Raw genomic sequence first — 27,522 nt, 5'->3', positions numbered from 1 at the left:
GTTAAATGTTTGTTCTGGTTTTGAGAGTATCTTGGCACTGACCCAGGCTGCTGTGTGAAATGGATGGTTTCTGAAGCCTTTAGAGAGGTGGAGGCTTGGAGATGAGATACTGAGCCCCAAAAAAGCAAAAAAGTTTTTCTTTGTCTTTCAGGGAGAGAAGGGCTCTGATCTCTCATTATCAAGATATCAAGGTTTGAATGCTTAGAAAAAGATTTAGCCTTTCTTGAGGAATCTTTCTATCTCCATTCAACATCATTGGGAGACGCAGGAATCTCCCCAGGTTCCTCCAAACTTCTCTGAAAGTGGAGCTGGGCCTTGAATAAGAGTCACAGGAGAAGGCAGGTGCTTGTTGCCAGAAGTCGTCCAGAAGCTCTTCACTCCAGAAAACCGTAGTGCTGGAATCTGGCACTTATTAACTCACGTTACCCGGTACCTAGGATCTAGCCAAAGGGCTGTGGCTGGCTGCCAGGCTGAAATTACCAACCTGGGTGTCAGGCCTTGTTGGTTCCTTCTTGCTAGCTTGAAATAGGAGCTCCCAACAAGCGTGTGTGCCAGCCCTTCTCCTAGTCATGTTTCTTACAGCTTTGTAAAGTGTTCGAGGTAATTATAGTACTTACTAATATTTATTCTCTTCTAAGCAATTATCTGAATGCATTTATCTCCGGTGTGCTTTCAAAGTACTCTGCCCCCTCTCACAATATCATTTCATCTCCCTGGCTCGGTGCTTTCTGCTCCCTCCCTTCTCATACAGTCCTTGGGCCTCAGCTTCCTCCACCTCCTGAATATGCTGTCAAGCTTTGCTTTCCTCTACTGGAGGTTCCCGTACCCTGTCTTCCTACTCTGCTGTCTAATCCCGTTACGGAGGAGGGATGTTTGCTAGGTTTTGGAGGGGATGATTGCTTAACCGCCCTGCCAGGTGCTAAGGCACTTTGCAACGAAGGGCATAGATACCAAGAGGAACTGGGCTGGCGTCATGCCATCTCCCAGCTTTCTGCTGACTGCTTATGGCCTGCAGACAATATCTTAAGAGCTCCTGCTGAAGGGTTTGACCTTTATGCCTGCAGTGTTATCTGGCGCCTACAGCTGGAGTCACAGCATGCAAATTCCAGTGCTTTCTTCTGACTTGTGATACGATTGTGTAGGCAAGTCACTCCGTCTCTGTTCTTGGCCCCTTGAAGTAGAGAGAGTGGCTTAAAAGGTGTCATGGGATTTTTACTTTTTTTTTTTTTTTTTTTTTTGAGAAAAAAGTGCAGTGTTAGGGCTGAGGTTTTGCTTGCTGTTGTTGAGCTGCTTTTTTCTTAATACATGTTGGGAGCGTAGCATGGAAGAGATTGTTATGCCCTGATTGATTTCACTCGTGGTGTTAGGAAAAGAAGAAAATTGATTTGTACTTTGAGCTCTATGGTGTTACCCGCACAAGCTTTCTCGCTTATCGTACACTTATCGTATGTGAATGGGACCAGCCTCTTCTTGCCACCTTGTTAGGCTCGTGGGGCGTAGCCCATGTGACTGTAACTTGGAGCTGTTGTGATTCATTCCAGCCATCAGTGTTACAGCAGCACAGTTAATCTATGGGTCACTGGCATGTAAGGAGCTGTTACGTCTAATCAATCCCATGCCATGAGCTAGCTGGCAGTTAAATCTAATCCAGAGTCTGTAGCTGCCAAATGCTTTAAGTTGCCAAGCTCTTGCTCCTTTCTGCTGTAAATCAGGCAGACTTGAACAAGATCAGCTTCAGGTGCCCTGCCTGTGAGCAGGGATCAGAGTTCAGCCTCAGATGCCTGTATTGCAGAGGGGCAGAGGTTGTCCAGAGTCTGAAGGGCTGTAGGGTGGATGTAAATCTACCTGCTCATCTTCATATGTAGCTATCAAAACACCTTCCTTTTTCTCATCTTGCATCGCTGTTTCTCCCATCTCCTTCCCCTTGCCTGGATGTTAAAGAGTGGTGTTCAGAGGTGGCCTCATGTACTGCCATTGTCATTAGAGCATACAGGGACCCTGCCTGTGTTCTTGCATGTGTTTAAGCCTTGCCTGAGATGCCTAGTTTTGTTGTCGTCTTTCCACTGCTCTCACACTGCACCCACTCCTCTTGAATTTTCCACTTGTGCACATAGGGTCCCTCTGCAGCTGCAGGTAAAACCCCTGTCCCTCCATAGCAAGAGCTCTCCCATGATGTGCTTGGACATACACCTTCTTCCGCCGCTGAAAGTGCAAAGAGGTGAGTCTAAAAACCTGCTTCCTCTGCTTTTGTGGGGCAAGTCACGGGACATCATCCCATTTATCTTTTAAATAGAGTAACTTGGCAAAAGGAAAGGATGCAGGCTGCCAGTTGTTATACACATGTGTTTGCCATCTGTTTGCTTTGGCTTGTGTGCTCCCAGGGAGCTTGGCAGGGGACACTTGCTGCCCCGCAACCACCATGCGAAGGAAGGGCAGCAGTTATTCAGATTTGTGCTTGGGCTGACCTTTTTTTCAGACTTCGCAGGGGAGAAGGTGGCAGCAAATGTGTGGTGGGAAGGAGGCTGGTTTCCTTCTGGCAGAGGAAGCCATCTGAGACCACCCTGAGCTGAGTGGGGTGGTGTAGGGTGGGTGAAGGGGTCTGTCTCAAAGAGGTCTGTCGCCTCCTCTTGTAGGCGTGCCCACGCTGGGCTGGTGTCACCCTGCTTGTGGCTTTCATCTGGATCAAAAAGCTGTGTAGTTCAGTCTGCCCCTGTCTTTTGGCTGGCTTGTTTTGGGGGAGGATGTAGGGATGAGAGGGGTGAGCGCGAGCGAAGATTTACTGTGTGTCAAATACCTAATAGCTGCTCTAGCAGATCCACTGGGATGCGTTACTAAAAGCATCCTAATGGTCTTGATGTAATGGGTTTGAGCCTTGGAAACCCGACTGCTGGGAAGGGCGGCCCAGGTCTTTGTGCTTGGCTCCTGGAGGAGGAGGGCTGGATTCCCAGCAGGTGTCAGGGCAGGCAGCAGGAGCTGGCTCTTTGGGGTGCCAGTCCCTCCGTGAGATGGAGCTGGAGGGGAGCCATGTGCAGCACTTTGGCATGGCAAAGGAATGACTTGGGAGGCTTGGCCAAGCACCAACTACCGCTGTTACCTCGGAAATGTAGATTACCAGTGATTGCAGCTGCGTGGAGGCCAACTAATTCCCTAAAGAGATGTAATCTGAGGAAAGGGTAATTTTCTTTACAGAGACATCTGGGTGTTGGTGGAAGAGAGGGAGATGCACAGAGGAGCGTGGCCGTAGCTGAGGCCAGCAGCCTCTAAGCCTGGCTGCTGGCAGCACTTGTGGGAGGGAGAGGTACTGGGGGATGTGGCTCCCACCCCAGCTGTAGGAGTGGTACCCGGCTCTGCTGCTCCCATTTTTTCTAAGCACCACTGTTCCTGGCATCATCCAACCTCCTCCTGGTACTGGCAGTGGCCTGGGAAGGAGGTGGGCTGTTCCTTGCCTGCAAAAATGATGGAAGCAAGGGTCACGTGAGAAGGGGAGGGTTCATCAGTCTTGGAAGATGCCAGTGGAGTCATGAAGACCCCTGAGATAGCAGGGGGTGATAAAGAAGGGGTAGAAATGAGGGCAACAAGAGATAGCAGCAATCCAGTTTTACAGTGGACGGGCAGACGTGCATATATGTTGTCCTGAAAGTGCTGCAGTAGAGGTTCGTTGTAGTTACTGGGGTGATCGGCATCAGTTTCTAAATCCTTCTCTGTATGTGTGATGTGAGTCTTGAGTGTGGGTAGGGTGAAGCGAGGCTTCTGGGGAAGTATGCTAGTGGGAGGCCAAAAATAAATTATCAAAAGAAAGAATTGAGAAATTAACAAAGCTAAACGGATGTATGCAGCTCCAAGAAAAGGGTGTCATGTTTGAAAGCATATTTTTGAAAATCCATTTGCTTAGTCATCTTACAGATAACTTCGCTATTTTTACCTTCTTTGCTCTGATGACACTTTGCTGTCTATATCATGGGTTTAGCATTAGCATTCTTTTCTAGCGTACAGGGAAAAATATATCTGCTAATTTTGAGTTGGCTTTGTAGAATTGCTCTACCTCTTGGCTGTGAAATAAGTAAAATACTGTTATTAAATTTATTTTAAAGGAGCATAGCTGGCATTATTTCCCTCCTAACCCTTTTTTTTTTTTTAACCCATCTCCCATGTCTGCAATCACATTTGAATAGAGAATATATTCTCCTGCCATTTCAAGTGTAGTAAGCGCTGTTCCTTCAACTCCCCCAAACAGAAAAGTAGTGATGTTTGGGTTCAGCACAGTAGTCTACTGGGGAATGAATGCAAGATCAAGGACATTTGCAGATTTTTATGTCTTTGTGTTTGCAGGGGCTGTGGCATTGCTAGCAGGTTGCTCACAAATGGTGGCTTAGATTACCTCTCTTGCAGGCTGTGAGATTTCATCTTGCCATTCCTATTTGATCTGCAAGTGGTGATGAGAGCTGTATACTCAAATTCAGAATTTCTGAGTAGCAGTCGGCAGTCATTAGGGCAGTGCTTAGACCCCAGAGGCTTTTTCTGTGTTTTCATCCTGTTTCAGTAACTGTGTCTCTTGTTATCTTGTTCCTGAATATTTTCTCTTGTAAGAGGAGACTGTTTGTTGCAACTGTTAAACCTCAAATGTCTTGAATCTCCCTTAGGGAAGAGGAGGAAAAATTGCTGAGGTTTCTGCGTAAGTAGACTATAGAAACACCTACGCGTCTTTCCCAAGTATACAGCCAGGAGGTATTGTTGGTGCTGTCCTAACCAGCCGATGGATGCTGGCTGGTTCAGCCTGTGATTCTTCCCTCTTGCTCGCTCGCTGTGTCGAAGGGGGTTTAGCGAGGGAGCTGGAGTTTCTTTTTTCTGTGACATGTGATGGTACTGGATGCCTCTGGTTGATTTTGTCAGAGCAGTGTAGCTAGGAGGTGTCAAAGGAAATTATGGATGTTTGTTCAGTCTCCTGGCTGGATATAAGCATGCGGGTTTTAGTGAAATGTGCGTTGAATAAACATTGGGTAAATCTCCTAAATGGAAACCGGTGTTGGGAGCTGTGCTTATCTTCATGGCAGGATTTTAAAAAAATGTTTGTAATGAGAAGAGTTTTGCACCCTGTGTTTGGTTCCCGTTGGTTCAGTGGTTTGTAGTGTTCCTCCTTGTGTTCCCTTTAAAGCCAGCCAGCCAGCCAGCCTTAGGAGAGGATTATCCAAGCAAAATTATCCGAAGCCTATGTTGCCGTCAGAGTTCCTTCTTTCCCCCTCTTCCGCAGTGCTGGTGGCTAACCTGGGCCCTGGCGTGACCACTGCCATACTAATGTGCTGGGGTCCCCCCGGCCTTGCTGGAGCTCCTCGGTCCCACCTGAGGAGATGGGCTGGGCGAGTGGGCCCGGCTGGAGCCCCCAGAGCCCCTCGCTGGCAGCCCTGTCCCAGGAGGAGATGACTTTGTGCCTCCCCTGTCACGGCCTGGCCTGAGATGGAGATCTGTGGCGGGGTGTGCCACCGTCCCCCCACTCCCGACGCCCCCTCGGGTTGTCCTACCTCCTCATCGGGAGGCCCAGGGGATGCGAATGTGGTGTTCCACACATAGGGCGGCTGTGGTGGGCCTGGGGGCACTGCCCCAGCCTGGGACATGGCTTTGGGCACCGGGGGTGGCTTTTGCGTGCTTTGGGACGTTTACCAGGAGCGGCCCTATTGCAGTGGTGCCCCAGCCTTGCCTTGCTGGCTTGTGCAGGGCATTTAATTGCACCTCTGCGCATGGAGGTGGTATTCCATAGCTGCCACGGGCAGGTGCTTGTGAAGCTGTGCTAGTGGGTGTGTAATGCAACCGGTGTCAACCCTCACCGCTTGCAGTCTGCTGCAGTAAACCGGGGCGGTGGATGGCATCACAGCTCCTTTGGGAGCTCCTCTACCCAGCTTCCCGGCCCTGCCTGCCTCCCTCCCTGCTCCCTGTCTCTATACTGGTCTCCCCCAGCTCCATCAGTCCTCGACAGGTCTGGAGCATGTGTGGCATTTTGGTGTGGTTGGTGTATCTGTTCAACTTGCATCAGTCAGTCGCTGTTAAGGTTTATAATCAGGAGAAAATCTCTGGGGCACAGCTATTTACAGAAAAAAACAAACCACCCTTCCAGACTTGCATCAAACAAGAGTTTTATTCTCATTAATTGAATTCCTCTAGAGCCTGATAACTTGGGCATGTTGAAATCAGATAAATAAAAAGCCTCCCTCCCTGGTAGCTATGTAAGCCTTTCCTTAACTCCCTGATCAGAGGGGACTAGGCTTTGCTAAGTAAGTAGCTGAAGATCAAAACTTCTGTGTACGTCTGCTCATTGGGGAGTGTGGGCAGGAGGATGCTCGGTGTGGTTTATCAGCAGAGGGTTCCCCCCCCCCTTCCTTTCTCAGTTAATTGGAAAAGATTTTTTTGTTTAGTGACAAATGCTGTTTAGTCACCCTCAGACACGTAGTCTGTGTCTAGAAACTGGGACTGTGCTTTCTTCCAGACCTTCAGCTAAACCTGCAGCCCTGCAAAGGGGCGAGTCTGCTCTTGCTGAAGTTGCGGTGTGTTGCCTTTGGAGCATCTCTTGGAGCCACGCTGCCCCATCTTGTCACATGGGTGACGAGATGTGTTGCTCTGGGAGGCGGGAGGGCGTTTGGACTTGTGCCTGAGGTGTGGTGTTGCTGAGCTGATGCTGTAACCCTGAAAAAATCCAACTCGCAGCTTTTTCCAGACTCAATACATCAAGTGAGACTTGCAGTCATTAAGGTCATGTCCCTTTCTCCATCACATCTCTTGCGTGTAGTTCTTGTCTCTGTGCCAAGGGCTGGGGCCCCTCTCGTTCAGCAAGTGCTGTTGGTGAGTCCAGGGTCGTTCCACCCTGTGCCTAGATCACCCGTGCCATAGCGAGGTACCTGGCTCGCCAGGCAGGCTTTTGCTTGTCTTGGTTTTCAGCCAACACCCCTCTCCCCCTTTGGGGTCTTTTTGCTTTTCCCCTCCCCTGCCACCCCTGGTGCCACCTTTCTTCTTGCACCCTGGTCTTGGATTTCCTCCCACCCCTCTTCTTTTGTCAGCATTTCTGTCCCATAGCTGTTTACACCACTGATGCAGTGGCATCTGCCCCCACCCCCCCGGGACACTTTTTCCGCCCTCTCTCCCATCTCCTGGCCCCACCATCTGCTGCCTCTGCTCCTGCTGTCGTGCAGTGCCATGAAGCCGGCATGAGCCCTCTGACCGCATCGACCTCCCCGTCTGGGAGTGCTCAGCTCCTTCCCTCTGTCTTGTTCCTATAAACCCTTTAACTTCTGCTTTGCTGAATGCTGCCAAGGGTACTTTCCCTCCCCTCCCAGCCTGGATAGCCCTTTCTCCACTTCAGATTTGCTCCTCAAACCTTAGCGACTCTGCAAAGAGGACTGGCATATAAATAAGGGCCTGCCTTTACCTGGGGGGTTGCCCTGTACTCTTTTTCCTTCTCCGTGCTTTTCACAAAGTTAGATTTTTCTAACCTTTTTGCTTGCTTAAGGATCCCAGCTCATTTTCCCTTGTCTCTGCCATTTGCTTTGCTACTCATAGCCTCTCTCCCTCAGTGCAAAGCTGCTTTATCCCCTCCTCCTTCAGCAGCTGCTCTGTCCTCTGCAAGCCCCATGGGATGCTCTGTCTGGAGTTCTTGCCTCCCAGCTCTCCGCCAGTTTAGTCTGTCTCTGTGATTTACTTTGCAGGGGTTTTCTTTAATAGAGCCCACTGCTCTGCGTCTGAGTCGTGATCCAGCGTTACCTTCCTTGACTTAGCAGTTGCCCTTGCAGTAACTGGGTTTGGTCCCTTTTTGGAATGGTTTCCTTCGTGTCCCATTGTGTTTGCCGTCTCCTGCTTCTCTGACAGAGCCTTTTTTACATCCTTATAAACATACCTTGCCCAGCTTCAGGTTTGGGGTTGGTTTTTTGTTTTGTTTTGTGTTTTTTTTTGTGGTTATTAAAGTGCCTATTCTGTGATGCTGGCCACCTCTTTGTACAGTTCTTGCCTCTTGATTTTATCCACTAATAAAAATTGGACTGGCTTCTCTCTGCTGATGTTACAAGATTGTATTTCTGTTCAAATTAAAATCTTGACCTCCATCTCGGGCACGCACTTGGGCGCATGTGCATGCACCTGAGTCTGCTTAAGAAGTGTAAGTTGCAGCACTTCCTATCCATCTCTGCCTCTGAAACTTGTTCGGGTTTTTTGGTTATCTGCTCATACCCCTAAACTCTGAAATTATTTCCTCCTCCTCTCCCTGCCAAATGCAAGATGCTTGTCTTGCCTTTAGAAGCTCTTCTTAGCCTTGTTCTACCTTGTCTTTTCTAGCACTTCATCCCTCTGTGTGGTGTTCAATTCCCAGCCTCTGCCTCTCCTTGGCTTTCCTCAGGCTGGGTTCCCAGAGAGGGGTTATCTGATCGGGCTGCCTCATCTACCGCCCCTTCCTGGATAACCTGGCAGCCCTTTGGCCAATTCCACGCAAATTTGATGGGAGTAGAGAGCTTGGAGATAAACGAGTTCCAGCAAGTCTTGTGAGGACTAGGTAGCTGAGTTCGGGAGGTGGGAGGGGGGTGGCAGCGGACTGACGGAGGCCGTTTTCCTCAGGGGCTGTAGCAGTGCCTCCGAATGGCTGTGCCAGCTGTAGGAGAAGCTCCAGCTGAAGCTTGCGGTCTGGTCATTAGTCTCAGGGACAGGCTCCCTCCTGAAGGCATAGGAAGCTAGGCTTCATTAAGTCTCCTGTTCTTCAGATTGTTTGCTACAGATGGTGGCTTGGCACCCTTTTCTTCTGATTGGGAGGCATCTTCACCTGATGCCTTGCCACAAGGCCTGGTAGAGACCACCCCCCATCAGGATCTGCCAGGCACTTCTCACATGCTGCCTTGCTCTCCCCAGCCCCCCGGCCTCCCCTGACCCATCTGCTGCCTGTCTGAAGGTGCCGTTCCACAGTACCGCTGAGCTGGTGGAATATCCCAGCTGCTTATGAAAAGGGTTGTTTTCCTTCATCCCCAAACCCCAAAGGAAAACGTGTTCTTGTTGTCTGAGTGGAAACAAGTAACTCTTTCCTTGGGTCATTCTTCTTTCGATGCGTAGGGGCGTCAAGCATGGGGAGAGGAATGCATATGTTGCCAGGAATAAAGGGAGTGGGAAAGCAAGACTGCTTTTTTTTTTTTTTTTTTTTTTTTCCCCATCGCAGCTGGTACCTAGATCAGCTTAAGTGCGTTGTGAAAGCACATTTCTAAACTGAATTTCCTGAGATGAGGGTGTTTGTGCTGCTGTTCATTCTGCAGGGGAGCGAGCGCAGTGAGGCTGCTCTGACTAGGTGCTTGGTGCTGAGCTAAGGTAAATAAGAGCCTATAGCGGCGGTGAATGCAGTCCTGTTGAAATGTCCTTCATGGAGCAGTTGAGGTTGGAAGGGACCTCTGGAGGTCACCTGGTCCAAGCCTGCTGCTCAAGCAGGGCCACCTAGAGCAGGTTGCTCCTGACCATGTGCAGACAGCTTTTGAGTATCTCCAAGGACAGAGACTCTACCACCTGCCAGTGCTCAGTCACCCTCACAGTTAAAAAAAAATAAATAATATTTTTTAAAAAATATTAAAAAAATAAAAAAGCTTTTATTGTACTTTCCAGCTGGCCAGTCCCCCCCTAGCGCATGGGGTTGTGCCTCCCCAGGGAGGGGAATCGTATGTATCTGATTGTCCTTCTTACTCGTTGCTAATAGTAATGCGTTACGTTCCCTCTGTGCGTTACGTTCCCTCTGTGCACACTCATTTATACCTTACTATTACTCTCAGTCTGGGAGGAAGAAACGTAAATGCTTCTGCATCTCTCTTTCTGTTTTTTGTTTTCCTTTCCAAATACCAGGAAGTATCTGTCCTCCCATTTGAAATGGGAGCCTTGGTAATTTCGTGATAACTGCTGATAGTCTCTGTAGCATGTCAAACGAATATTACAGTGTAAGGAGACGAAGAGTTCTGACGTCTTAATTAGCAGTAAGAGGCAGCAGGTAGCTGAAGAATCTCCCTGGATCTGTGTCTCTTTTTCAAGGATGGTGTCTAACTGAACCACAGAGGTTTTGAGAGGCAGCATCTTGCTGGTGCTTAGTGAACAGAGGAGAAACCAGAAGAATCTGGAGTGGGGTGGGGATAGAAACTGTCTGCTGTTGTATGGCCATGCTTTGTATTCTTGTGGCACTTTATGTTGGAGTGGGAAAATTGTTTTTAGAGAAATGCATGCTTTTAACCAATACATTTGACTTCAGGGATAACTTAATTTGCTGTTTACCTGAAAGCTCTTTCTGCTGAAGAAGAGGTACATGATGGCAGCTTTGCCTTGCAAATTGGATGTTCTCCCATGCTAAATGGCCATGGCTGACAGGCGCAAATGTTTCTTCAGCTTGCCAGAAGGAAGCGAGAGAGATTGCTCGTGGCTGCATTCATTTGTAGATATTACACTTTATAACTTCTTGCAGTGCTATTTTTATAGAATGGTGTGCTCAAAAGGGGGAGGGGAGCAGGTGCAGAGCCCATGCCTGAGGGTGCAACTGGGGTGCTGGAGGAACAATGTGCTTTGGGAGGCAGGGAGGGATGTGCGACAGGGCAGTATGGCATCAGCTCTTCAAACCTGTCGGCATCTAACAAATTCTTGTGAAGTCTCTCTCCTTAGAAAACAAGCGATTTGGGGTTAAGCAATTCATAGATGGTAACTCAAGAGTGCTAATTTGAGGGCTGAAAAGGAGATGCTCTCGCCCAGCCCAGAAGAAAAAGCATGCAAGTGAAGGTCCTAGAGAACATTGGAGTGCTGAACTCGTAAATGTCATCCTTACCAAAGTAAGGGAAAACCTGTAGTCATTTGGAGGAAGAGGAGAGAAGCCAAATAAGCAACTTTCAGGAGTATGGAAAGATGGGCCTGAACACTGGAGTTTCTCTTTGAAGGTGAAAGGAGGCACTTGGGTATGCTCCCTCCCTCCCATTTGTTTCAAATGCGGAGAGCAAGAAGCTTTGCTTTTCTTAAGGAAAAGCAAATTTTAGGGAAGGCAAGGAGCCAGGCTTCGGTGGATCAGAAGTATTTTGAGAGAACTCTTCATAAAGGCGAAGGAATTCCTTTAGTGACAGGCTGGGTAGTAAATGCTGTTGCCTTTTGACAAGGATAATGTGAAGGTGAGATTTGGGACTCTATACTCTTCTCTCCTGGGAGAATATTTTAAGCATCTGGGATGTTATGAAGTAAACTACAGCAGTAATAGGGGCATTCAGTTGTTTAATATTTGGAGGGAGTGCAGAGCATGCAGGAAAATGAAAAAAGAAGTGACATTAAAACATTATTGACTGTGAAACAAAATGAAGTTTATTATTGTCTGAGAGTGAGTGATCGCGCGGGGAATAACATTTGACAATTCTAAGAGTGAGCCTGGCTGTTGAACATGTAGGACCTGAAGACTAAAGGATGATAATAAAAAGAAATACAGAGGCTGCAGGGCATAATGAACTATGTCAGAAATTTCCTGCCTAGCTTTGTCGCTCAAACAATTTAATTTCCCCTCCTCTTGATAGGTTGGGAACACATACCAGCTAAGAGTTCAGCAGTCTGAAATTGTGGTGATGCTTCGTAGCTTTGGTACTGGCATGACAATGCTGGATCTTTTAGAGGTTTGGGAGCAGTACTAGAGACACCAGGGTAAATGGTGTGTCCACACATGTATTTTAAGGGCTAAAAGAACAGAAGAAAAAAAACACACATAGGAATCTTGGGAGACTTTGCTTTTTGTGCAAGTCTATACTAAATCTTACGGTGAGTACCTGTGGTTACAGCTTCAAAGCTCAGGCTGGGAAGGCAGTAACGAAGCCATCACTGCTTTTCATTGGAAAATATAAAACTAGGCATCGCCTTGGGCATTCCAGCAGGCCACTGTAAATGCTGCTTTGTGTTGTAGTGCTTAACCAGACCTGGAACCAGCAGTAGTGATGTAAGTCACTAGGGCATGTATTAAGTGGGCTGTAGGAAAGAAGAAACTCCTGAGGATAAGACACGAAGAGCAGTGCAAGTTAGAAGAAGTGCGTGGGCAGGCCAACACTTCCTGCCTGCATATTCCCAATATAAGTATTATCTGCCAGGGAGCTTCTGCTTGTGTATTTTTTCCTGTAATGATAAGCGTAATGATGGTATGCTATACAAAGTACACGCTGACCTGAGAGTTGGAAAAGGGCTGGGAAGGTTCCGTTCTGACCTTGGAGGAAAAGAAATAGTTTATCAAACAGATTCACAGGATGGGCTCTATCTTAAGTACAGAAAAGAGAAGAGCCTGTGGTGCTGCTGGAGCTCTGTGCTGTTCTGTGGGGTTAGTCAAAACTGGTATCTCCTTTGGGAAATACAAGGATCTCTGATTATAAGGGACTCTCTCTCTCAGGACCTTTGCAGGAAAATAGTCAAACTATGATAAGCGGTAGGTGTGTTGCACAAAGATTTTTGAGCCCCCGACAGTTGTTTACCATTATGAATCTGAACCAGCAGGACAGTCAGCTCAGTCTTTCCCTTGTACATCAGCATGTGTTGTTATTCACCTTTTACATCAGGTACGCCTTGATCCCCCAGCTTCTCCAAAGCCTGTGTGAAGTAAGGAGGCTGAGCACCACAAGCTGCCGAGCTCTGGGACCTGTGTGCAGAATGGTTGCCCTGCTGCCCTGCCGTCCTCCTTCCTTTTGTTTATGCAGGGTGGTGGTCTTTTCTCTGACCAGAAGTGTGGCTGGCTGACTTCTGGATGCTTGGCTCTGTGGTTTTTTGGTAAGGTTATAGCAGGTTAAAGAGTAGTTACAGACTTCAGAGCAGCGAAGTAACTTCACATCACTTTCTAGTGGGATGATGGAGAGCTGTAGTACTGTAAGAACAGGGAGATCTTGTGTCATGCATCCCCTGGGGCAGGTTCGACTCCACCTGTGGTATTCCTGAAGAGGGTAAACGTTTGTCAGAGGGAGCTGTAGCGTGAGAGAGTTCAGTCTCACAAAGCAGTCTCTCTGGTACCTCATTTTCCTTGCTGCTGGGAAGTTAAAAATATACCTAGCCCCCATGTCCAACCCGAATCTCTGTCGTTAAAGTCCAAGCCTATTGTTTCTTGTCTTCTCAGCGTTCAACGTAGCTGATGCATTATTCCATCCTCCTGCCAGCATTTTTAGAAATTTAAATGTTGTGGTAATGGAGATGATCCATGGCTCAAGGACAGACCACTCTAAGGTGGTGTTAAAACTAACGTATTCTAACAATGCCTAATTGTAGACACAGAGAAGGAACTGTTAGAGGAATGTGATATCCATGTAGTATGAGGCTTGCTTTAAAAGAAAGGGAAAAAAAATCACAAGGGCAGATCACACTTAACACTGTGCAGCTGTAGAATACCAATGCCGTACTGTGGAAAGTAAGGAAGTCGTCTGTCAGTATAAGGACCAGATCTGAGAAGAACCAAAGGATGAAAAATGGCTCTGATCTTGGCGAGGGGGTTGGATGTCTGACTGGGTGCATAATTATAGCAGAGGTACAAGACCTCTTTTGCAGTCAGAACTTGGGAAGCAAGTCACAGGCCACAACAATCTATGGTGATTAAAAGAAATGTCACCTCTTTCATATTTATTGAAAACATTTTTCTTAAAAGACAGTAAACATCTGCTGTGGAAGTGAGCGGCTGCGAGATGGAGCAGCTAGCAGAGATGAGTGAAAGCAGTTGTGTTGGAAGAACAAAGAGCTTCATTGGCGGCTCCTGTCTCGTTTGCCCATGCTTTGATATTTCCCCACTGATTGTGATATTTCCATACCAATTATTATATAAATTGTTCCTGGCTGACCTCTCTACTTAGCCATCCTTAGTTGGCTCAGCAGTGGGAGGAATTTGAATGAGGAATGAATAGCTTTTTGAGTCGGTTCGGGAAGGACAGTCCATGATGCTGAGGTGGTGGGATGGTGGCAGGAATGGAGGAGGAGGAGGAGGACAGGGGATCAGGCACCCTTGGCAGCACAACATCAAAGCAGAAAGGCGGAGGATAGGGACAGAGTCTTTCTGCAGGTGGCTCCAGGCAGCCTTTCAGTACAGTGAACTCTCTTGGCATGACAAAAAATACACCAAGCACAATACTGTATTTTCCCAGAATGAGGCTTTACAGTAATAAGGGTGGGGGGGGGTGGTACCACATGTTTTCTTCTGATAGCATTGTTTTTTTTCCATCTGGCAGCAGGTTGCAGTGTACAGAGATTGTCCCTGCTGTGACTCATTTATGCAAAAATTAACCTCAAACCTAGTTTTTATTTGTGTGCGTTAACAAGAGAGTTCACGGGATAGCAGGTGCATGTTGCTAGAAGATTGTTTCTGTTTGGTCTTATCTGTTGGGGCAGTCTCCCATAGGGAGTACATTTGTCTTCAGCCGATGAAAAGTAAGACAGCTGCCTGGGGAAGTGTTCTTAGTGGTTGGACAACGGTGGGCTTGGAAGAGCCTTCTTGAAATACAGCACTGTTTTGTGGATATCATTCCCTGCTTTTTTTCTCTGGATTCCACAACAGGGCTAAGTAAGGGGCTGGTCTTGGCAAGAGATGCCTGTATGCTCCCCAGGGGACAGAAGGGAGAGAGGAAGGGCCATCCTTTGGGAAGCATCATGCCTAGGGGAGACTGAAAAATTAATCTGAATTAAGATGGAACATGAGCTTGGAGGATGTTAACTGTCCCTGAGCAACTCGCTGGAAGCAAAGACCTGTGCAGGGCATGATGCTCCTGTGTTGGGGTAGGGGAATGGAAACACTGAGGAGGAGCAGGTTGCAGGGGAGCCCTGCTTGCTGGGCCACAATTAACCATATGTGCCCTGTTACTTTGTGAACACAGCAAACGCATGAACTGCTGCAGCTCAAAGGCTGCTTCTGCCTGCCCTGCTGTTCCCCGTGGCCTGCTGCCCGTGAGCTGCAGGTGGTGGCATCGCCCCGCAGTGCTGCCATCCTTGGTGGTGGTGGGTTGCGAGTGTATGGGAGGCAGAAGGGAAGGAACAAATTAACAGCATCAGCTAATCAAGCAACAGAGCCCTTGAACTGGATGAAAATACTGTTCCCTTGTTGTGGGCGCAGCATCCTTTCCTCGCCCCGCAGTTGGAGTGGGGTGCAGGTATGCCTGCTGCCTCTATGGCCCTGCTCCAGGGCTGAAGGCGCTGAGCACAGCCGGAGGAAGACTGTGCTGGCACCTGCCTCACCGCAAGCCTTGTGGTGTCTTGAAGAGCAAGGGCCAGCCAGGTGGGGAGCCTGGGCTCCTGCGCTGCTCTTGCCTGAGCAAGCCCCAGACCTGCTGGAGGGCAGCAGTTGCCGCAGCCTGTGATGCACTTGGCGCCTGCACCTGCTCTTGGGTTGTGCGTGCCCAGAGCATCTCTCAAGCTAGGAAGTAGACGCTTTAGCATAACTGCTCTTTAGCACTTGTGTCTGAATTGTCTTCATTACTGGGGACTTTCTGCCAGGTCCTGTGGTCTGCTGCAGATGCTCGTTTGTCATAGCCAAATAGGATTTATGTACATTCCCTTTCCCTTCCCTGCACACGGGCGCAGGCTCCCGCTTCAGTTCTGAGGGTATTTTGAGGGAACCAGTTCAGTTGGCCACATTCACGTCATGGCCATGCTTCTAGAGGTGGCCGTGCTTCTAGAGAAAAAGCTGCAACGGTGCCTTTTTTAGCTTCTGCTGCAGTGTAGCCAATGCGTAGTGTGCAGACCAGATGTGACCTTATGGCTGAAGAGTATAGCCTGCAATGACAGGTTGCGAAGACGCATGAGGACAGCTGTACCAGTTCAGACTAAGGTTCCTCCACCTTGCTCAGTATCACATCTCAGAAAGCTGTAGGCAGACAGCTATGAAATTTCGGAGCCTCCCGAACCTGATATGGTCTATCTGTTTAGTAGTCCTCTTTCAAGTACTTGTCCCACTCACATTTCAGTTTCCCATATCCACAGCATCGCTCAGCAAGGACATCCCTGGGTCTGCTGTGTGCAGCTGCAGGAACTGCCTCACTTTTTATAAACCTGGATCTGACCAGTTTTAATTGATGGCTCTTGGTTTTTAAATGGTAAACTGTTGATTCTTGACCATTGTCTCCATGGCATGCATATCAGTATAGGCCTTTACTAGCTCCTCTTAAAGCCATCTTTTTTCCAGGCCAGAGTCCTTCCCTGCTCCGTTATTTCTTACATAGAAGCCATTCTGTAGTGCTTGTCATCATTGTTGTTCTTCTCTGACACATTCTCAGAGGCACCTATAAATGGAACAAACAGTAGCAACAAAAAGAAAAACCTGGATTGTGTGCTGTGTATTTGCGCAAGGGACAGGGAGAGGGATCTCTGCAGAGGGATCTCTCTGGAAGTGTTTTCAGTCTAATAACTGTAGTCAAGGGCACAAAGTGTTTTTTAAAGGAAATTTAGGATTAGTATTGTCAGTTATTGACAAATACTGCTTTAGAGCTTCTAAGGGAAGGAAAACTGCTGTAAAGCTGCAGGAGCAGAAACAGCCCCTCAAGCTATGTAATCCATTTGGTGTTCAGCACTGTCAGCCCTACGCTTCTGGAAGATATGGAAAAATAGAAAGACTTCTTTTTAAATTGCTCTCTAATGATTAGAGACCCACGATAATACTCCTAAGAGCTCAAGTTTCTCTTTTAGATTAAAGGTCTACTGGCAGTGATTATTGATATCTGAGATTACTTGATGCAACTTGCTGTGGTGCCTTTGGGTGTGGTGCAGGCATAACACACACTCAGAGATGGGGAGAGTGTTTGTGCAAGAGGTTTCTTGTCCTTCTGTCTCTAATTTTTATTTATTTTGGTGTGTCAGTACTGTAGCAGAGTTGCTGGGTGCAGAGCCATCCTTTCTTCCGTTACGCTCACCTATCCCTTGGGATAAGCCTTGAATCAATATTCTCAGATACGATTTTGCACACCTGTTCTTCTGAAAGAGACTCAAAGGTCCATCTCTTTCCCAAAGAGTAGGTGTTCAGCACTTCCTGAAATGAGGCGTCTTCGAAGTGTTTCAAATCAGGCACCTGAAATGACCACACGTGTCTGGGAAACCTGAGCTCTGAACGTCTCCTGGTGGAAAAGTCAGATCTTGCTGCACCCAGCTGACATTGTTGAGAGTGTGCAGATTTTGCAAAGATGAAGTGTACTTGGAAGCTGAGCTATGGAACTCCTGGGAGAGATGCCTGGCTGGCAGGGATGCTTGACATCCTTCCTTGCCTGTAGGTTGAATGGAGAGGCGTTGAAGTCCTGGCTGTGGTGTGCCAAGGGAGACGCGAATGGCTGGGTGACTGACATTGCATTTCCCCCTTGCCTTTCACCTGTGTTTCAAAGCTGCTTCACGTGATGTTTGCCATGGCCCTGAAATTTCCTGGGTGGGCAGATGTAGGGGGGGTACAGGGACCAGGCATCTGCGGGTACCTGTGTCCTGCACAGTGCCTTCGGTGCACGGCCTTGAGTCTTAAGGGCCCAGCTGCACCATCCCATCTTGCTGCTGCTGCCTCCTCTTTTCCCCACGCGCCTCCTGCCTCCCAGATGGGACCTGGGAGATGGGTAAGCCAGCGGAAGCGTGGAGAGCTGCCTGGCTGTTGTTTGGCTTGCTCTTTGCTCAAAAGGCTGCTGACAGTAGTCCTCAAGTTCTCATCTGTAAGTGATCAGGGAACGCTTCCTCCTTACTGCGGGGGATTTGCTGCCTTTTGGAAAAAAACAGATGCACAAACCTATCATTTCTTATTAAGTTTAACGTAGCTCTTGGCTCACTACCTCCTCTGTATCAGCCCTTGCATTGTCAGTAAATTATATTGGATTTGCAATTAAAAGCCAGCTGTGCCAGTGCAATACCAGCCAAATGCCACCATAACTGTCTCCTGGGCATCCTAGGGGAGGTGTGGAGCGTACGGCTCTCCTCCAGCGAGCTCTTCTCTCACTTCGAGAAGGAAAGATAAGAGTTTGAAATGGCATCTCAGGCACATTATTTTTGTTAATCAGAACACTTGCTTGCTATGAAGTGCAGATCTGTTCTTGATACTGCATGTCTGTGGATAGCAATTCCCAGAGCTTGAAAACTGCCAAACGCCCTTCACCGTGTAAAAAGTTAACTGTTTGAGGAAAAAACTTGCAGCGGAGAATGTCTGTCTTAGGCTGCTTGTTTTTCTCCTTTCCTTCCTCAGTTAAAAAAAAAACAACAAAACCCAAAACCAAAACAACCACGCAGCAGAAGCGGAGATACTTCTCCATTAAATGATTTTAAGTGGTGAAGAGCACTTGTGCCCATCTGTGTCGGAGCAGGAGTGTGTGGCCAGGCAGGGGGAAGACCAGTGCGGCTGTACTGCTCCCTGCCCCCCCCCCGGACATCCACCCCATGCAAACAACAAGCAGTAACTTGCTGCAAGTTGTAGCAAAACCCTGACTGTTTTGTCTTCCTTCCATGCTGGAGCTGGGTAGGGATTTTTCTACATTAGGTTCTTGGTCCCTCACCTGTCTGGGCTCCTGGAGCTAGAAAGGAGAAGCAAAGAGCTCTTTGGCTCTTACCTTTCTCATTTTTGCCTGGATCAGGAAGGTGTGGCGGTCCAGTGCAAGAGGGAATATGAGAGGAGGGATGGGATGTAGAAAGTGGGTCTTTTCCGAACCTGGAGCGGGACTCCAGTTTGTAGGTTTACAGGCAAGGTCCCAAGAACTGCTGACAAGGGAAGAAGGAAGCCCACGTTAGTGCTGGCCATGAGTGTGATAGGATTTGACATCTACCAAAAGGCTGTGTGCATCAGGGCACAGAGATCAGCGCTGTGGGTCCCTGAGGTCGTGATCTCACCAGCGAGCTGTGGAAGGGCCAATATGTGTCTCTGATAAAATGATGTTTTTCAACAGGACAGATGGAAAACTCCTTAAAAGAATTCCTATGTAGAAAAACCAGCAGTGCATTAAAAGCCTGCAAAACAAGGTCATGCACTCAGCTGAGAAATACCTGAACAAGTGTTGTGTGTGCAACTTTTAATTCCTACCATTGCATGTTTGCCTTGTGGCACAACTTTAATTGTGCCATTGCGTGCAGGCTATCTGTATGCTGTAGCAAGGCTACATGTGCATACAAAAATTGTATTATGGGCTGTCTTTAGGTGTGCAATAAAGATCTTGCCCTTCTTGCTGCTGTAAAACCAGTTCACTTTAAAGGCTGTAGTATTTGCTTTGGCCTTTGGCCTTTAAGGGGTGAGAGAAGAGGCTGTCTGCACCTTAGTTGTCTCTAGCGGTATCTTTCCTCAGGATGAAGAGATTGGTACAGCAAACAGTGGGGGGAGTGTTGCCTCTGTTGTTCTTCTCCCTGTTCCTTTTGAACACGCTAGCTTTCCCTGTCCTCCCCTTAAATCACATTATTTCATAAAGAGTAAAAAGAAACATAATTTGGAGCAGCAGCAAGCTGAGCCCAAGTTAATAGTTTGAATTGCACTCCATCTGTTCAGCTGCACGGCCTGATGGATGTGCTGAACCCATTTTTCACAATTTGTTTTAAGCTGGTAAGAACCATCTCTCCTGGCTCCGGTCCAGGCTGGCTGTGGAGAAAAACTTCCTATCTGGACATCCTTGTCCAGAGGGCAGGATTGACTCAGTAATCCCCAGATGCCGGGCTACCTCTTCCACCCGCAAGCTGCTAGTTTTTTGAAAGGTTAAATTCTTCTCTGGACTTGAACGTTGTCAAAAATTAGAGAGGAGGGGGGGGAAAACCCCAAGGTGTGCACGCACACACACACACACATACACAGAGAGGATGAAATTTGCAAATGTGATTATGCAGGACCCGCTTTAAATCGGCTTATTGCTGTTTTATGATGGCAAGCAAGCAGTCACGGAAGCCAGGGTGATTGGCCTCGCCATTCGCGCATGCTGCTGGTAACTCAATAACCGATGAACACCCACCGTGGTCTCCAGACCTCGAGCCTTTGATGTAGCAACAAACAAGATAGATTGCTGTAATTTATCTGGCCCCTGGAGGGCTGTGCTGGTAATGTGCCATGAGCCCAAGGGCCAGCCATCCATAATCGGTGTGAAAAATACAGCAGGATCGCAGTCGCCGTGCTCTGGGATTGTCTTTGTTCTGTGCCACACGAGTCTGTGTGTGTACAACGTGTTGTACTGGGTCTTGATTTCCAGCAGCCAGGAGCGGTAAGTCTTAGTGTAACGTGCCCGCTCCCTCCCTTAACTTTAATTGGTTTCGTTATGTACCGAATATACTCCTTCCAAGTAGACTTGGGAACGCAGTGCCGGGAACGTGGTATTTCCCCGCACGCCTTTACAAGCAGAACAGACTGGAGAAGGTGTGCTGGGGTTTGGGGAGAAAAAAAAGGGGATTTTGTGGTAGCTGGAGTCTCCGGCGGGTTTGCTGATGGAGGGCAGGTGCTTACGGCGTTGCGGTTGGGTGGCCTGGAAGCCAACGGAGAGGGAGCATAGCATCCTGGATTGCATGTGGAGCATCCTGGATTGCATGTGGAGCATCCTGGATGGCAGGTGGGTCTGTCTCCTGGTGCAAAATATTCCCGACTGGGCTATGCCGGGAGAAGAGAGCGTTGCTGCCCAACCAGGGATAGTAGGTAGGGTTTGAAGACCCTAGTGATAGGGTTGGAAAATAGGAGTAGTACTGAAAACGAAGCTCTGTCAGCTCGACTCTCTGGTTTGTTGCCACGCGGTGCGGTACATTTTTGCGCCTGGATTCTTCCTGTTACCGAAGAAAGGTTTTCTGTTACCTCAACACTGGTTCTTTCACGGGGTGTTTTAACAGACATTTCCCTTAAGCCAGCAAAAAAACGGCAACGTGGCTGAGGGGGTGCTGTGCCAGACTTTAAAATGGGGTGTGAGGGCTTGCCTTGGCGAGCACGGCTGTGGGAAGGGGTGGGATGGGTACATCTGGGGGAGGCATGGAGGCTGCCTGTCGGGAAGTAACACTGGGCTTCTCTCCTCCCGCAGGCATGGCCTTGGCCCAGCGGCAAGTGGCGGTGCAGGAAGGACCCCTTTACCGCACGGAGGGGTCCCACGTCACGCTGTGGTGCAAGGTGAGCGGCTACCAGGGCCCGACAGAGCAGAACTTCCAGTGGTCCATCTACCTGCCCTCGGCCCCTGAGCGGGAGGTGCAGATCGTCAGCACCATCGACCCCTCCTTCCCCTACGCCATTTACACCCAGCGTGTGCACAGCCGGGGGATCTACGTGGAGCGGGTGCAGGGGGACGCCGTCCTGCTGCACATCACCGAGCTGCAGGACCGGGATGCCGGGGAGTACGAGTGCCACACGCCCAACACCGACGAGAGGTACTTTGGGAGTTACAGCGCCAAGATGAACCTCGTGGGTAAGCTGTCCTGCTAACGCCTGGCTGGGGCAACAGGGTGCCAGCATGTTGCACAAACACGACACACACACACACACCCCCATGTGCAATGTAGTCCACGTAAGCTGTCAGGTTAGGGAGAATAGGAGTAGAGAGCAGGCGACACGGTGGTATGAATTGCGGGAAATCACCGTGTAGACACGGGAGATACCAAGCTTTGTCTGCTAATAAGGCCCTTACAAAGTATTGGCACCAGGCAGCATAGCCAGGGAGAAGAATGTTTGAAGCCATGGCTGAAAGCAAGAGGGATGCGGAGCTGATTTGCACAGCAAGAGTGGAGTAGGGAGGCTGCTGCAGATGACACAAGCTGCAGAGAGAGCTGTGTGCCAAAGGTGGCAAAATAGTGGAGCCATAACAAGTAGCACGTGAAGTGAACAGGAGAGATGGTTGTTTTCAGGGTCTTAACAGAGGGTAGTGCTGCTGAATGTGTCCTGGAACCAGCACACTGATCAAATATAGCTGTAGATGAAAAGGGGGGGGGGGGGGGGGGGGCGGAGTTTTTTGGTGTTGGAGGTTTTTTTGGTCTGTTTTAGAAAAATCAAAACCACGTTCTTTAAAATCTGGGGTATTTCCGTGGCACACATCTGGCTAGCTGATTTGACCTTTTCAAGCTTCAGCTTGTTTTCTGTATCTCAAAATGGGATTGAAGTCTCTTAACTCTGCTAACAAGCAGTGAAATAGCTTCCATCAAACTCTTTGGGTGAAGGACTCCTAAAAGAACTTCTCTGCATCAGAGATACCCCTTAAGCAGATTGAAGCCCACTGACAGCAAGCTTGCTTTCCTTAGGAGACATTCATGAGCCTGCAGGTCTCTGGTTTGGAAGACACTTTGGCATCATCCGGACGTGCTAGCCAGTTAGGGTGTTGCCAGTGCAGGCCAGTGTTGACACAAGGAACCTGTTGTGAAAAGAGAGGAGGTGTAAGTTTAAATCACAGTAGCCCTCCTTTTTTGGGTTGTGCTTCTTGCCTCCAGTTTGTGTGCACCTTGACTCCTTCCCTTCTGAGATGCCAGCCCAGCCACTCTCCCAGGTGAAGCCCCACAGCCTGGATGCAGGTGCTTATTTAGGTGCCACCTTTCCATCTGATGTCCATGAGCAGTCAGGAGGTAGATGTCTGAATACTCTTTTGAGGTTTGATTTTTTTTTTTTTTTTTTTTTTTTTTTTTTTGGTGTAGTTCTGTGATTTGCTTCAGGTGTCCAGGTTTGTGGTTCCCCCTTTAGTTTAAACAAGACTGAGTCAGTGCTGCTGCTGTAAAGTCATCTCAGGGAGCAAAGCCCACTGAAAACCAACACCTGGTGAAAAACAAGTGCCTGGGGGCGTGGTGGGGTTGTGGCGGTGGAAGATCCCACCAGTAAGGAGCTGGGATCTTTACAGGAGAGCCGCTAGAGCAGGTGAGAGTACCTGCGTTGGCTGCTGGTGTGGGTGCACTTGGACCAGGATGCGGGCGAGCGTAGCCAGCGTGCCTGATGGCTGGGCAGTGGGAAGCTCCTCCGTTGCTCTCCCTGGGGGCTGGGGAGCCAGTGCCCTACTGGTTTTAACCATAGCTCAGCAGCTGCTTCCAGTGGCCAGCCCAGGGCTTGCTGGGTTTAGTGTGCTCTTGCTCTGTCCTACCCTTGCCACCGCTATAAGGCAGGTAAGATGTGGGACTCGGCAGACACCCATGTGTAGTGCTTTGAAGACACCCGTGAATCATGCTTTGAGGACATTGGCTTCGGGGCTTGCTTCTGTCGGGGATGCTGAAGAAAATTGATCTAAAGTAACTTTTAGTGGATTAGTTAAATCACATTATGTCCCTTCATGGATGCTTGCGCTCAGAATTTGGGGCCCTAATTTGGTTTAGCTTAATTCATTTCTGAAAAGTCATTTCAGAAGCGGCTTAGGGTCACTTGCATTTTAAACGTGTGTATCTGCGTAGGTGTTTTCTGTGGTTCTACCAAACTGACCGAACCTGAATTTTTCCAGAGTGCCCCCTGTAATGACCTGCAGACCACAAGCCCTTACAGTGGGCCTCCCCTCTGGCTCCCATTCACATGAGCTGGTGCTGACTTCAGCCCCATCGGACCCTGAAGTCCTGCCAGGAAAATGGGCTCCCCTCATTTTTTCCCCCTCTCATTTTAGCTGTAAGCTACAGGTCATGGGTTTTCAGGCAGGCTTTGTTGCAGCAGACTATGCAAGAAGAGGTACACGGGAGCCAAATGAGAGTTATTGTTCTCATTTTCTCAGAAACAGAACCAAACTTTTTTTTCTCTTTCATCCAGTTATGAATTTTTAATTGACTCATTAGATTGAGTGGCTCTTGTTTGGCAGCAGAAAAGCCTGGAGGGAGACAGGTTTGTTAGCATCTCTGTTCTCTCTGTTTATGTGTGAAATGGATGGGTTTGAAGCAGTGTTGATTTTAGACTTGCTGCTCTGGGAGCTTTGGATTGTTGTGTCCTGTGGTTTGAGGGAAGAGCTGAAGCAAGAGTTTCTCCCCTTTTCACCCAGGCGATATGGCCCTGTGATGGGGGAGCTGCGTGGGACACTGGTGTCTGCACTGGGATGTCTCAGCTTGCAGCAGAGCAGCTGGGATCTGTCTTTGCTCCTGCCATCTGAGCACAGCTCTGCAGCTGCTCAAATGTGGTCTTGTCAGGTTCAAAGATGTGCTGGTTGGGCTTGAAAATCCACTTCTATCCACCTCAGGAAGAGCAAGGATGGTTGATTGTCCCTCTGCCATTTTTGTGTCTCTGCTGAACATTACGTTTTCTTCAAGATCTTGCCCGAGATCTAGTAGTACCAAGTCTGAGAACGTGATGTCTCTGATGGCCTGGAGTAAGAAGTGCTCCTCAGGCACTTTGTGTGGGACTCTTATCTGAACTGAGAGATGCAGCACAAGCACTAATCTCACTGAATCTAGGAATAAGGCCAGTAACACTACTGGTTCAAGGGCCTTCTGCATTGGGGAAATATGTATCAAGGCTTAACCTTTTTCACTGGTCTTCAGTTTCCTTCAGTTGCTTCAAATATGAGTGAGTCTGTATCGTGCCGCCCCTCTTCTCATCTCCTCCTGAGCTACTTCATTGGGAAGGAGAAGTTACACCTGGGCTGTAGAGATGCGTTAGGGGGAAGAATTTAACTTCTCAGTCTGAGTTGCAGGTGCTGAGGGAGGTGGCAGAAAACCAAGATGGGTGCAACTCTTCAGGATGTTGTGGAACCGTGGCCTTGTAATTGATTTATGAGAAAGGATTAGCCCATGTTCAAAGTGTGCAGCTCGGTTGTTTGCCTTTGGAGCTCGGTTCCCTGAGGCTGACACAAAAAATTGTTGAGGCTAGTTCGTGCTCTTTTGCTCAGGGTTGGGAGAAAAGGTTTTTAGAAGATCGCACAAGTGGTTTCCCACTAACACCAGGCATGTTGCCTAAGATGTTCAGGCACTATCTGCCATCAGAGGACAGAAAGGGACAAATCTGGAGAGCAATCCATCTTTAAGTGCGTCCTTCTCTAAGTTGGGTAAAGAGGGAGCCTAGATGTTAGACTTGGGCTGGGCAGCTGATGTTGAGTGAAACTAATTCTTCCAGTAGTGGTTAAAGGCTTGGCTGCTTTGGGAAAGTTCCCCCACAGGGCTTCTAGGCAACTGGTGAAAATTTTGGCTTTGTGGTTGAATTGGGAAGACACTTGAGCATACTGAAGAGGGGACTTAAAAAACTGGATTGATTAAATGGGGATCTGAGGACCGCACACACCTGACTGGCAGCTGGATCAGGGTCCTGGCCGCCTTGTTGCTGGCTGCGAGAAGTACATGGGCTGCTCCTTCGCTTTTTGAAGAAGTTAAGGGCAGCAAAGAATTTGCAGGTGAAAGAAGACAGCATCCCAGTAACATAGCATCAGCAGTGGCAGGACAGCAGTATTTTCCAGACTGTCACTGGAATTATCCCTTGTCTTAATAACTCTTGAAATACGGGCAGAAGAGGAGGTTTCTGTGCAGTAATTCAGGTGATGAAGCTGCAGGGGTGCTGTGCAATCTGAGATGCTGGTTTGTGCTTCTCTTCTTATGTTGATGGGTAAACAAACTTGTGTTTTGCTGTAGGGTAGAAGTGAGCACATGGCAGTTACTTCAGAGTGCGTGAGTCACTGCAAATTTGTACTCCACTATATCTCTGCAAGGAGTCGTTTGCGTGTCTGTACCCTTACTTAAGATAGCATCGAAGAGGCCCAGTTCTAACCTCTTCAGAAGCTTCAGACTTTTATGTCAGTGGTTTTTTTATCTGTGCTCCCAAAACTGTGGAGCTCTTTTTCAGAGTAAGTCATTTGAGAGAAGAAATCAAGCTTTGAGGTTTTTCTTAAAACAGGTAGTGTCAGAGCAGGAGAAAAGGTTTCAAAGCACTTGAGGAGTGGCAGCTCTTGCACTCTTTTATTTTTGGGGAAGCAGCTGTACAGCATCAGTCCTAAACAAGTTAGAGCAAAAAAATTGAAGGGGTTTGGATGGAGGGAGAGAACACAGCCTCCACTGCGGTACCACAGAGTGGGAAGGAGCAGTTTTGGTGCAGACTTAAGAAACCAGCAGCACTCACAGGGTTGTCTCAGTGCAGGTAGGAGCTGCTGTGGAGCTGGTAGTGCCTGCAGTGATGGTCACTGGTGTCTCTTTCCTGCCAGGCTTAGGTGAAAGGGGGGCAGAGAGGATTCACACAAGCAGGTGCTATTCAGTGGCTCCCCTGTCCACCCTCTCAGCCCTGCCACACTTCTGCTTTCTGCTATTTCTTACTGGCCTCACCTTGCCTGGGTAGGTCGGTGCCTTGATCCTCTGCCCTGTTCCCCTGGGTCCTGCCTAGCTGTGACAGCTCGCAGGGGCTGAGGGTGTGTTTCTTTTTGGCTGGCAGCCCCGTTGTGGCAAAGTTTCAGCATCGTGCCTGGCTTGGGAGTGATGGTGGACAAGGACACTGGTGGGCTGAAGCACCAGCTGCCACTCTGCCGGAGGTCAGTGCTGGCTGCCTCTGAGCTTGGTGGGGTACTCATCTCCAAATGCTGAGCTGCCTGAGTCACTTGCAGCTCTCTACAGCCCAGAACTCTGCCCGCGGGTATGTCGACCATGACATTAGGAGTGTGTCTTGTAGGGGTCCTCTGTGCCCTTCAACTATGGCAGGTAACTACGTGGCTAGCTGCAAGCCTGTGGCTGAGATGGGAGGGGTAGCTGGAGGGTGTATCTGGGAGGCTTTGGTGGCCCAGGAGGTGGAAGAAAGATTTACGCGGACTAGACACTTTGCACTGGAAGGGAAGGAGCTGTGTGTGTCTCAGAACAAGCGTTCAAGAGAAGAAAACAGGCCTCTCTTGTTGCACTTGCAACTAAAAATCTCTGTGGAGAGCTAAAGGGCATGTAGCAGACAAGAAAGAACAAAATGAACTTTTATTGGCCCATACCACCTGCTGCTGCTTGCTGCCAGCATCTTCTCCTTTCCTTCATCAAGTGCTCCCATACGTGATCTGTCTGAGCAGAGCGGAGGAAGAAAGTCACGTCACAGGTTTGCCATGTTTGGGAGAGCATCATCTGTTTCTGGGAACCTGGGGGTCTCAGGATGAGAGCAGTCATTTCTGCTCACGTGGGCACGTAGACCTCGGTAGCTGCAGGTTTGTTCCAGCCATCGGCTGGGCTGAAGGTGGCTTTGCTTGAGGGAGTCGGTGAAGAGAGATGGCAGTATTGCAGACAAGGATCTACCAGTTTTGATAGAAGTCTTTTGAGGGCTCTTCTTTCTGGGCTACCTCTTTCTCCTGAGAGGTAGGGAAAAGTGTGTCACTGTACGTGGGCAAGCAGCTCGTGTCCTGGGGATGCCAGGCTTTTTGTAGATGAGCAACGGCAGGCAAAAATGGAAATGAGAAATTCATGCTGCCCTGCGAAGTTGCACAGGCTCCATCTCTGGAAGGCTTTGATACCCAACAGGATCAAGCTCTGAGCAGCCTGGTCTGACCTTGCAGGGTCCCTGCTTGACCCTGTATTTCAGCTACAGATCCCGGAGGTTCCTTCCACCCTGAATTGTCCTGTGATTCTGAGATGAACTGCTTGGCTGCTGTGCAGCAGGAACCACTGTTAGGCAGCATTTTGGCAGGAGGGTGTTTAAGGGAAGGTGTAAAATGTGGTGATGTCAGTGCTAAATAATGGCATAACGCTGGTGATCTCAACCAGGTGAGAACAGCA

General features: G+C 48.8%; 1 protein-coding gene across 2 annotated transcripts in view; it reads left to right on the top strand.

Moving 5' to 3' along the window:
• IGSF3 (immunoglobulin superfamily member 3) overlaps positions 1-27,522 on the top strand; it is a 100,646-nt gene that overhangs the window by 6,632 nt on the left and 66,492 nt on the right. For both annotated transcript variants that reach the window (XM_080375193.1, XM_080375192.1), the window contains exon 2: positions 20,946-21,323. In XM_080375193.1, coding sequence (XP_080231319.1) covers positions 20,946-21,323 — 378 coding nt within the window. The remainder of the gene's footprint in view (positions 1-20,945; positions 21,324-27,522) is intronic.

The sequence above is a fragment of the Falco punctatus genome (genome assembly GCF_963210335.1).
Source record: "Falco punctatus genome assembly, chromosome: 2".
Lineage (NCBI taxonomy): Eukaryota > Metazoa > Chordata > Aves > Falconiformes > Falconidae > Falco > Falco punctatus.
The sequence above is the reverse complement of the archived record's forward strand: the minus strand, read 5'-3'. Positions and strand labels throughout refer to the sequence as shown.